At 43.8% G+C, this 11790-nt stretch overlaps 1 protein-coding gene and 1 pseudogene across 1 annotated transcript; both read right to left on the bottom strand.

Moving 5' to 3' along the window:
- Nucleotides 1–290: 290 nt before the first annotated feature.
- LOC118996821 (60S ribosomal protein L32-like) lies at nucleotides 291–2950 on the bottom strand (annotated as a pseudogene).
- A 5210-nt stretch (nucleotides 2951–8160) lies between these two features.
- On the bottom strand, nucleotides 8161–11790 carry MRPL9 (mitochondrial ribosomal protein L9). Its single transcript, XM_037060361.1, has 7 exons — nucleotides 11587–11790; nucleotides 11257–11413; nucleotides 10613–10737; nucleotides 10355–10405; nucleotides 9382–9483; nucleotides 8806–8889; nucleotides 8161–8691 (listed from the first exon to the last, which is right to left on the bottom strand). Exons 1-7 carry the CDS (start codon nucleotides 11734–11736, stop codon nucleotides 8557–8559), a joined length of 804 nt encoding a protein of 267 aa, XP_036916256.1. The 5' UTR covers nucleotides 11737–11790; the 3' UTR covers nucleotides 8161–8556.

Below are 11790 nucleotides of genomic sequence, written 5' to 3'. Positions count from 1 at the left end.
TTTCAGACTTCTTTCAGCTCAATTTTTAAAAAAATTTTATTTATTTATCTTTAGAGGGGAAGGGAAGGAGAGAAGGAGAGAAATATCAATGTATGGTTGCCTCTCATGAGTCCCCTGCTGGGAACTGGCCTGCAACCCAGGCATGGGCCCTGGCATGTGTCAATTTTTGATGGTTCCGAGTGATGGTTGTTCTATTGTTTAGTTGTAATTTGATGTGGTTGTATGAAGAGGCAAGCTGTGTTTACCTATGCTGTTTTCTTGACTGGAAGTCTACATTTTTTGGGGGGGTGGGCAGTATAGTATGGTTTTATTTACACAAATAGAGTGTGTACACAATCTGTCTATTAATTTTTTCTCTGTACAGCCTGGCATTGGGATTAATAACTCTGATGGCCAGCTGGGTTGCTCTGTCCACAATGACTTTGCAGTTCTTTGAGGAGACATTGTGAATAAGCTCGGCATAGTAAGATTTGTTGCACATCATCAGTACTTAACGCTCCTTGACATTGTAGACCAGGAACTTCTGAAAGCCACTGGGCAGCATGTGCTTTTTCTCGTTCCCATAACCGACATTGGGCATTAAGATGTGGACCTTGAATCTTCTCCTTACCCTATTGTCAATGCCTCGGATTTCTTCTAGTTCTGCTTAATTTTGACATATTGGTCTGACTGGTGCTGGATGAACTTCTTGGTCTTCTTTCTGACAATTTCATGAGGGGTCTGAGGGCAGCAATGGTGCTGAGTAGGAGACGGCTGCCGCCTTTGTAGGCAGCACTGAAAAAGAGCTGCCTTTACATCTAAAGTGTATGAGCTGTATTTACAGCTGTTCGAATGTCCTCTCTACTAATTCTGCCATTGCTCTAATTTCTGGGGCTGTTTCTCTTGGTTTTGGTTAATATTTTCCTTAATTCTTTTTGTATATTTTATTGGCTATCAGACATTGGGAATTTTATGTTGTTCAGTGCTAGATTTCGTTACATTTCTTTAATGAGTGTTGGTCTTGGTTCTGGCATACTTGGTATCTGATCTTTTCAAGGCTTGCTTTTAGGCTCTGCATGGTGGCCTGTATTCTAATGTCCACTACTACGGAGTTCTTTTGCGGACTCTACCTGATACTCCAGGTATTGTAAGCTCTATTCACACTGGCTGTCAGGAACACAACTCATTCTCAATCTTCTTGTGTGAGCTTTGGGAATTGTTTGGCCTACTGCTTTCTGGTAGTCCCCCCCCCCCCCCCCCGCAGCATTATGGAGTTTCATGCCATGCATGTACACATCAATATTCAGCCAAAGATTTGAGGGGACCTCTCTTCAGAGCTTCAAAACTCTTTCTACTATTGTACTTTCAATTTCTGGCCAATTTACCTTCCACAAACTCTGTATCTTCTCCACACACTGAGACCGTGGGCTTTATTTGGGTTCCCTCCTCTGCACTGCTCCCTACTGCACAGTGCAGGAACAACCTCAAGGCAGTAAACTGAGGCAATCCTAGAGCTCACTGAGTTTCCCTTTTCTCAGTTAATCAAATTCTGTACTTCCTGATTTCCAATATCTGTAACATTTCTTTTATAATTTTGTCTGGTTTTTATAGTTGTTTATAGTGAAAGGGCAGTTTCTGTAGCTGTGCTTCATAGGTGGAAGTGGAAGTCTTCCTGAGCTAGTATTTTTTTTTTTAAGCTAGAAACAACAGACGAAAGAAGCTTAGGTCCCCAGGACAAAGGACGCTGATACCATGACAAGTGTATAGGTAATAATTCCTCAGTCCTATTCAATAGAGATTTATGATCATTTATTTGCATAATATACAATGCAGAAAGAATAATAATATTCACCCTGGCTGGTGTGGCTCAGGGTTGAGCACTGACCTGTGAACTGAAAAGTCACCAGTTTGATTCCCAATCAGAGCACGTGCCTGGGTGGTGGGCCAGGTCCCCATGTGGGACCATGCAGAAACAACTGACTGATGTTTCTTTCACACGTTAATGTTTCTCTCCCTCTCTTTCTCCCTCCCCTCCACTCTCTCTAAAAGATAAAGTCATACTTCTGGAACAACCCAAAAACACTAATTTAAAAGAACGTAAATACCTCTATGTTCATTCATTGCAGTGTTATTTACACTCGCCAAGATTCAGCCCAAGTGTCCATAAGTAGATGAGTGGATAAAACAACTATGGGACATTTACACAATGGAATACTACTCAGCCATAAAAAGAACATTTTACCCTTTGCAATAGTATGGATGAACCTGGAGAACATTATGCTAAGTGAAATAAGCAGTAAGAGAAAGACACACACCATATGATTTCACTCTTATGTGGAATCTAATGAACAAACTGAACAAACAAAAGAGACAGACTCATAGATGGAGAGCAGATGACAGCTAAGGGGGAGTGACTTTAGGGGGTGGAAGGATTGAGCAAAAAGGAAAATGGACATGAACAACAGTGTGGTGATTGTGGGAGGTAGGGGGTGTACAGGGACAAAATGGTAATGTAAAAGATACAGTCAAATTTTAAAAAAGGAAAAAAATCTTTTAAAAAAGAGTAATGATATTCAACCATTTTAAGAATGGCTGGATATAGGGTCCTACATGACATTAATGCTCACTGATCTGAAGCATCGTCATGGCCCTTTTTAAGAGTAGTAGTGCATTGGGGCTACCTAACAAGTGTATTCCAGTCCTAGATGAGGCTCTCAGTGGGTCTACTGGGTTCACAGGTCCAATATAGTGGTCATTGCACTGAGTCCTCAATGGATAATTGAAATGGACATATTTAATATTTGGCTTCTACATTAACCCTGATAAAGAGATATCATACCAAGAAAGGCCAACATGATGCTCCTGAAACTACCTCCACCATCTCATGCCAAGATAATAAATAAAAATATCAAATTAGTGGCCCTTTAAGACCTAAAGGAAGCAGAGATGGTGGTCCCCACCATAGTGCCATGGCCCCTGCTAAAACCATACAGTTCCTGGAAAATAACAGTGGATTATAGCAATCTCAATCAACAAGTAGCTTCAGTTGTATCTGCTGTGTCAACTGTGATAGCTTCGCTAGAGCAGGTTAATGAAGGCTCAGTTACATAGTTGGTGGCCGTTAATCTGAGCAATATAGAAAGAATAAAAAAATTTGCTTTTGCCTGGCTGTTGTAGCTCAATGGATTGAGTGTGGACTGCAAATCAAAGGGTTGCTGGTTTTATTCCCAGTCAGGGCACATGGCTGGGTTGCAGGCCAGGTCCCCAGTGGGGACCATATGAGAGGCAACCATGCATTGATGTTTCTCTCCCCCTCTTTCTCCTTTCCTTCCCCTAAAAATAAAATCTTTAAAAAATTTTGCTTTTAGCCTGGCTGGTGTAGTTCAGTGGATTGAGCACAGGCCTGCAAACCAAAGGATTGCGGTTCTATTCCCAGTTAGGGCACACGCCTGGGTTGCAGGCCAGTTCCCAGCAGGGGATGCACGAGAGGCAACCACACATTGATGTTTCTCTCCTTCCCTTCCCCTCTAAAGATAGATAAAAATTTATAAAAAATTTGCTTTCACTATTGAGATAAACAATAATACACATTTACAGTCCTGTGCCTGGGCCGTATAAATTCTCCTGCTCTCTGTCACAGTATAATCTGAAGCAACTTTGATCATCTGGACTTTCATAAAATACCACATTACTATATTGATGAAATCATGCTAATTGCACAGAATGAGCAAGAAGAGGCAAGTACATTGGAGGCCTTGGCAAGATAAACATTGTTCAAATAGTAGTACATAAACTCCAAATATTTAGTGAAGTTTTTAGAGGTCCAGTGGTCTGGACCATGCCATGACACTTCCTCCAAAGTAAAGGGGACACCTCATAATTCACTACTAAGGGAAGACAATGCTTGGTAAACCTCTTTCAGGTCTACAAATAGCATATTCCACACTTGGGAATATGGCACTGACACATATATTGGGGACACAAAAGATTGACAACTTTGAGTGAGACTCAGAGCAAGCAATGGCTCTGCAGCAGGTCCAGACTGTGGTACAAATGGCACACCTATTCAACTGAAGATGTCAGTGATGGGACATGCCACATGCTGTTTAAAGAAAGCTTTAATATGAAGTCACACACAGACCCCAGTGGTTCTAGAATAAGGCCATGCCATCTGAAAGAGTATTACACCTTTCAAAAGACTGAAGCTGTTATGTTACTTTGTCCTAGTTGAGAAAAAGTGCTTGGCCATGTATCAAGTGCTTGGGGCGTAATGTGATCATGTAGCCAGAAATGCCTATTATAACCTGGGTTCTGTCCGACTCACATGTCATAAGCTTGGGTGGATGGGTCCCTCAGCAGTCCTTCATAAGATGAAAATGATACATATAGAATTGGGCACAAGCAGAGCTGGAAGACACAAACAAGCTGCATAAGCAGGTGGCCAGGCCCCTGTCACCCACCACTGTTGTCCCAGTGCTTCTCCTTCAGTTCATATCTATCACCACACGGAGCAGAGGCAATCCCTTATCAGATGACAAGAGGAAAAAGGCTGGGCTTGGTTAATGTACAGGTTGTCTCATAAGGTGGAAGTAAGCTGAAAATAGACTGGAGGTACTATGGCCCCATGTAGAAGTGGCCCTGAATCTTCCCAATAGGTAGAGCTTCAGGCAGCACACTTGCCTGAAGAAAGAATGCAGACTCATGGGCAATGGTGAATGGCTCTGCTAGTTGTTCAGGAGTCTGTTAGAACAATTGGAAATCTGAAGACAAGGATGTTTGAGAAAAAGGTATTTAATTTACCTAAGAATGGGTACAAAGTGTGATCTTTACACTGCATGTTAATGCCCACCAGAGAACATCCACCACAGGAGACACTAAACCACCAACTAGACTGAATGACTTAGCCAGTCGATACTAGCCAGTCTCTGTCACTGGCACCCCAAAGATGGGAAAATGGGCGGATGAACGGAGGAGCTATGGTGAAAGCCATGCATGAGCCCAACATCAAGGACTCAATAAGGGTGATCAAGCGACAGTCGCTGTGAATATCCAGCTTCTCAGCAATAGAAACCAACACTAAGCTCCTGATGTCACTACTCCCCCAAAGAAACCATCTGGCTGGTGGTTGATTATATTGAATCCCTGCCACCCTGGAAGAGGCAGTGTTCCATCTTAACTGGAATTGATATATATTAGGGGGGTGTGTTTGTCTTTCCTGTCTGCCAAAGGCTTACAGAATATTTGATCCATTAGCATGAGATCTTGTATAACATTGCATTGGACCACAAGACCCACACTATATCAAGGAGGCACAGCACTGGGTACATAACCATTGGATCTACTGGTCTGATCAAATACCATACCACCTAGAGTGATGGAACAGACTGACGAAGGCACAGCTGAGGCACCACCTCGATGATACCCTGTAAAGAGGAGGAACCATGCTCCCAGATGCAGTATACGCCCTGGATCAATAGCCATCCCATACTGCTATGTTCCTAAGTGAAATATATGGGTCTGGGAAACAAGTGGACATAAGCAAAGTCCCCCAGTGCCATCAGTCCCAGCGACCCAGCTGGGGAAACTGCCTCCTATCCCAACTCTGGGCTCTGAGGACTTCTAAGTCCTAATTCCCAGAAGCGAAATATCTCTGGACACACCCAGAGTCTCACTAAACTTCAAGCTATGGTTGCCACCTGATTACTTCAGATCACTACCAAGAAGACAAGCAGGTAAAGAAAGAAATCACTATGTTGGCAGAACTGACCATGAAAATCAGGAGGTAAGGCTGCTGTTACACACTGGGGACAGGGAAGGACACTATTTGGCATCCAGGCCATCCACTTAGGTATGTATTGCTTCTCCTTTGCCTCATTTTGATGATAAATGGACAACTACAGTCATGGCCTGAGAGAGGCCTGATGACTGGCTACCTTACTATGTAACCTATTTGGACCAGCAGAAGTGCAAGTTGAAGGGCTGTGGGTAAGAATCTAGAATGGGTAGTTTAGGAGGGAGATGATGAGTACCAATTGCAGGTTTAAGACAAACTACAACAGCAGAGGCTGTCTGTGGTGTGGCTCAGACTTTTATCTTTTTTAAAAAGTATTTTTTAAAAGATCTTATTTATCTTTAGAGGTGAAGGGAAGGAGAAAGGAGGAGAGAAATATCAATGTATGGTTGCCTCTCGTGTGTCCCTTGCTGGGAACTGGCCTGCAATCCAGGCGTGTGCCCTGACTGGGAATTGATCCGCGATCTTTTGGTTCGCAGGCCTGCGCTCAATCCACTGAGCTACACCAGCCAGGGCTTCAGATCTTTATCTTTTAAGTTTTTCCAGAAAACAGGGCCCATCAGAATCCTGAAGGGATGGATCATTTTAGAACTTATAAAGCAAATAGACTGGAATAGTGCAAGAGGTGGACTGTAGTGGAGACTGTGGTGTGCTGCTCAGAAGCCTCCCTTCCGGACTGAAGCACTCATTACTCACGCTGCTGAGAATACTGATAGCTCTCATCTGACTTTCCCTTTGGGAACTAGCTTTGCCTGAAGTCAGTCACCTCACTCTAGGTCATGCCCCTTTCCCATCAATCTGGGGTATATTGGTCTGGCCATTTGTTTCACCAGGATACACATTTCTGCACAGCCATCCATCCTAGTTTGACCTTGTGGGATTGATTGAAATTTTTGAGACTATCAGCTCAACTTCTTCCTCTACCCAGTCCTGCTTCCTTCTCTCTCAGACAAGTGTTGATCCAGAAAATTCTCAATAAACTTCCTGCATGCAAATATCTACCTTATGGCAAGTATTATTATTTTTTAACAGGAAGACCTTGTCATTTTTTTTAAGATTTTTTTTTAGAGACGGAGAGAAACATCAATATGTGGTTGCCTCTAACATACCCCCTGCTGGGGACCTGGCCCATAACCCAGGAGTGTGCCCTACTGGGAATTGAACCAGAGACCCTTTGGCTCGCCGGCCAGCATTCAAGCCACTGAGCCGCACCAGCCAGGGCCTATGGCAAGTATCTAAACACTTTGAAATTAGTTGTGTGGAATGTGGTGCCTGTTGCTCAATTTCAGAGACTTCATGAGGGTGATGGTGGTGGTGTGGAAAGATGCTGTATTAAGTGAACTTTCCATTTCAGTAGGGATGGGGATCATAGAAACGGCAAATTTCAAACAATACCAGTGCTAGACTTCAGTTACGTCATTCTGGCAAGTGTGAGCCTGGGTAGTTATCAGGGCAACCACTGATGACAGACCTCTCATTAGCTGAGATGTGGATGAAAGTGCTTAACTGTCTGGGAGTGGCAGCTTAATTGACTCAGTCTGACAAAAGCTAAGCTTGTAGGCTCTGGTTAAGGACAGCAAGAGTCAATGTCCCATCTTTATCCTTCTTAAACTGCTTGACCCCTCATTTAGGGTCATTTTGAGTGACTAGCATAATTCACTTGTCAACAGCTGGGTATTTTTCCCGTTAATGGACCTCAAACTTATGCATAACTACTTCTCTCATCTCTTATCAAGGCACCCATCCCATAATATGACCAGCCCCCCCATCTTAACTTCGGTTTGAAATCTTGGTGGCTGGTTCAAGAAACAAAAGAGAAATTTCCTTTTTAGGTTTCTTTCATCCCAGCTTCATTTACCCAGCAATTACCCTTGGGCTTTAATTCAGATTGCCATAGAAAAGTAGAATCCATTGTGCTTATTTGTTTAAAAATTTTTTATTTGACTTGAGAAAGAGGAAGAGAGACATTAATTCATTGTTCCACTTTAAAAAAATTATTTATTTTTAGAGAGAGGGGAAGGGAGAGAGGGAGAGAAATATCAGTGTGTAAGAGAAACGTCAATCAGTTGCCTCTCGAGTGCCCCCAACTAGGGACCCAGCCCCAAACCTAGGCATGTACCCTCACTGGGAACCGAACCAACCCTTCAGTTCACAGGCTGGCCACACCAGCCAGGGCCATTATGCATATTTATATTGATGGCTTGTATCAATATACCTAGTGAGAGCAAGTTTTAGGGCCAGAGACATTACAGCTTATTGAGTAACTTGCCCATAGCAACTGTAGCCTGAAATGTATCCTATCCTTCCTTTTTAGTAGCAAACCTTGGTGGCTCAAGAGGACATCCCATGTAGATGTCCTGTCCCCAGTCTACTGAAGCACAGTAAACACCTAAAAAGAACACGACTTCTTTATTTCTTCTTGAGACATAAATGTTTGTTCACTTTCGATGATAAGGATGAGCCAAGTACTAAAGATAATGGCTAGGTCTTCCATTTGCTCCAACGAATTTCAATGGAGGAAGAGGAAATAGGATCTGGACTGTTTTAGTCTATTACGATTTGGCTTATCAAATCTATAGCTTGGTACTTCCTGAGGACTACCCCAACAAGGCTAGATGTGATAACAGTAGAAGATGGCAAGATGATGAATTCAACATGAATCTACAGTTTCGTCCAATGTCCCCATATGCTCTCTAAAATTCAATTATTTGGTCAGAGCTGGCCCATCTTTGCTCCAGCTGTGCCTCAGATTCTGCTTTGCTGCTTTTGAGGGAGAGTAGGTAGGTTCAGATCGTCTGGGAGCTGGTGGAGGCCATTCTGCTGGCAGCTTGCCGGGCTAACCAGTGCTTATATCTTTTGGTCTTGGGCCTCTCAAAGTTCACCACAGACATAGGTACCCTTACAGTGTCAAGGCCATTTACCTGTACATAAAAGAACAGGAATCCCCAGACATCAGTTGTGCAGATCAGAGCTAACAGCACCCAATCCCAGCTTTTCACTCTGTCAAAAAAAAGAGCTAGTATGCAAATACTCACCGTCACCTCACACCAATACTCGCCCCACCGTGTGATAGGCTCTTCCGGTAACTTTAATGCATGTGGGGCTACCACAACACCCAGCTGGAAAAAGAATCAGAAAAAGGAGCTCTGTCTATGTGCATGCCACTCTAGGCAACCTCATAAAGAGGGTTCTAGAATTTCCTGTACAGAGATTAATAAAACTGGGAAGTTTATCCTCAGTGATCCCACAGGAGGGCACAGACCTCCACAGATAGTGGCAGAGAAACTGAGTCCTAATTTCTCAGAAAGGGAGGGGGACTCACAAAAAGGAAAAGGGTGAAAGACCAAAATTACTCCATTCGCAAAAGAAAAATTCTCCTGTGAGCCACATTTCAGGTTTTCTCTAGCTGGAGGGAAAATAAATGATACCATCTCTTCTTATTTGTCTTCAAATTCTATGTGACCACCGTTAGTTCTTAGCCATTTGCCTCCCACACCCCTGCAAACCACCCAAAAACACTTTGCCTAAACTCCAGCTAAATGCACACCTGTTCCTAACACAGGGAGGTAGCTTCCACCCTCAGTGGTACAGTACTACATGGGAACACTCACATTTTTGAGAAAGTGGCGGGCAACTATTTCAGGGTTTAGCTCCCATTTGACATTGTTCTTCATCCCCACCTCCAGGTGACAGCTTCTCAGAAATTTCACTGTCTGAGAGGAATTATAAGGTGGGGTTATGTTAGAGTGGGAAGCATGGTAGCAAGAGGCACAATTTCTGCCTCACAGCCAAGACTGTTGAGAAAAGAGAAAGGAATGAAAAAGAGAAAGGACATTCTTATGTCAAGGCTGATATTGTGGGAAAATGTTTTTGTGTACTTTAGAGGAGAATGTCCCCTATACACAGATGTTCCTAATCAAGGAGAAACAGGCCACGTTTCTGTGTCAATGGCAGCCACTTGTAGACCACAGGATGGAATGACTTTCATTTACTGTTTTAACTCAATACTTTTGGCACTTTAATTCCACCCCTACCCCGTTAATGACTCTTCCTTGCTTACAGAATAAAGTATCAATTCATTAGCAGAGGATTCAATATGTTTTGTAAATCCTGCCCCCAATCCACTTTCCAGACATGTTTCCTAATATTATACTATACAAGGCCTCTCTGCTTTAGCTAGACTAAGTCTACTTCCTATGTTAAAGCATGCTTTAACTATTTTCTTGTATTTTTTCTTATATTAAGAATACCTTTACACCTTCCTGGCCTAACCAAATCCTATGGATCCCACAAGGCCTAATTCAATCCCATCTGGGAAAAAAGCCCTCTCCAATCACCCTCATCCATTTTGTTCCCTGTCGCTCTTATCATTTACTATCTTGAGTTTACTGATCACGACCATCCAACAGGTCAGGATTTCTCAGGAGGTTTCAGTACCAGTTACGGAAGTTACAAATCTTCCCCTTTTCACTACCCTTGTGTCTGAATCAAGAGACATCAAGGAAATCAATGAACCTCTCAAGAAGAGGTTGGTGACTCCTGTAGATAATAAATAAATAAAAGACTTTTTATGTTTGTACTCACCACCTCGCCTGCCTTGGTCTGGATCTTTTCTAATTTTCCTTCTTTTCTTTGCTAGAAAAGAAAGTTAAAGATGGAAAGGGGAAAAAAAAGTGAATCCATAATGAATAACAGTAAACTCTTACTATACTAAGTACAGACTGTTTTTCTGAATTCCTGTTCTAGTTCCCACTTCATTTCCAAATTAAACATAAAAAGGACAGAAATTGCTAGAGAAAATCTTAAGGGTTTATTCCTCCCTGTGCATTTCTTTGAGCTCACCAATTTTTCCTCTTCAAATAACTTCTTGTTTTCAGGGGACGCATATACAGCCAGTCCTTGAGGAAGCAGTCGATTACGGCCCACTGATTTCTTCACTGAAACCAGGTCACCCCGGACTCCAAGCTCTGCCAAAGCAAACAGAGACACTGGGTCAGTACCTCAAGAGAAGATGATCAAAGATAGAAGCTCCTCTCGTTCTCTCACTTCTTATTCTTCCTAGAAGAAATATTAATATTCAGTAAGAACACTTAAAGGACTTCTAATTAGTTTCTTGAGGGCCTGATTTAGAAACTTAATATTCCCTGTACAAAGTGAAGGGCTGTCCTATCCCAGATTCGTGTCTGTGGCATGCAGGCCTCTCGGCCACACACACACACTTTATGATGTTCCTGCACTCCTAATTTTCCACACAAGAGGCTGAAGCACAGGATGGAATGGCTTTCATATACCGTTTTAACCCAATACTTTTGGCACTTTAATTCCACCCGTACCCCGTTTTACTTATGGCTTTTTCTTCTCAAATATAGAGCTGATTTTTTCCCACAAAGTAGGAAAAGGCAACAAACAGCTGCGGGGAAAGGGCAGGAAAAAGTGGTGCGACGCAGAACCAGCCTGAGATTGAAGTACCTGTGCCCGAGCCTTACCCTTTACCGACTGCGTGAGGATGAGCTCTAGGTTCTCTTTGGGCCGGTGTTTTGTGTCCTCCACCACCTTGTAGACGCGGTGTCGCCTGTGCAAGCGCGGTTTCCGTCCCTCCCCGGCCAGCGGCACCTTCCACCAGCGCTCCACGACGACCGTGCTCTGGTGGCCAAACAGGGAGGATGAGCGAGTCTTCACGCAGAGGTCCCTGGGTCTCCAGGCCTACCACCAGTCCAGGAGAGCCCGCTACGTTTCAACGCGCCCCCAGAAATGAGACTCGGGCATAAAGGACCCCATCAGAGTCCAGTGTCCCGACACCCAAACCTGGCCCTCACCCGACAGTGAGAGAGGCTGAAGTTGCGCTCTGGACCGGGGGTCTTTCCTTCGAGTGGTAGCCGCAGCAGCACCCGGATTCCTCCTTGCACCAGCCGCCCAGGGGCCGCCCGCAGCAGAGCCAGGCCCGGGAGCACCATGGGGGCCGCCATGTTCCGGAGCACGGAGAGGACCTGGAGGAGACCGGCGCCGGCGCAGGGAAGGCC

Source organism: Sturnira hondurensis, unplaced genomic scaffold (assembly GCF_014824575.4).
Source record: "Sturnira hondurensis isolate 20B ecotype Veracruz unplaced genomic scaffold, ASM1482457v3 Scaffold0011744, whole genome shotgun sequence".
NCBI lineage: Eukaryota > Metazoa > Chordata > Mammalia > Chiroptera > Phyllostomidae > Sturnira > Sturnira hondurensis.
The sequence above is the reverse complement of the archived record's forward strand: the minus strand, read 5'-3'. Positions and strand labels throughout refer to the sequence as shown.

Bases quoted from the DNA above. Each gene is read 5' to 3' on its own strand.
- MRPL9 (XM_037060361.1), bottom strand. From the start codon at position 11,736: ATGGCGGCCCCCATGGTGCTCCCGGGCCTGGCTCTGCTGCGGGCGGCC. The intron at 10,406-10,612 runs GTGAGCTCAAAG...TTTCTTTTCTAG, and splicing joins TATTTGAAGAGGAAAAATTG to CAAAGAAAAGAAGGAAAATT. The intron at 9,484-10,354 runs GTGAGTACAAAC...AATTCCTCTCAG, and splicing joins AGACCAAGGCAGGCGAGGTG to ACAGTGAAATTTCTGAGAAG.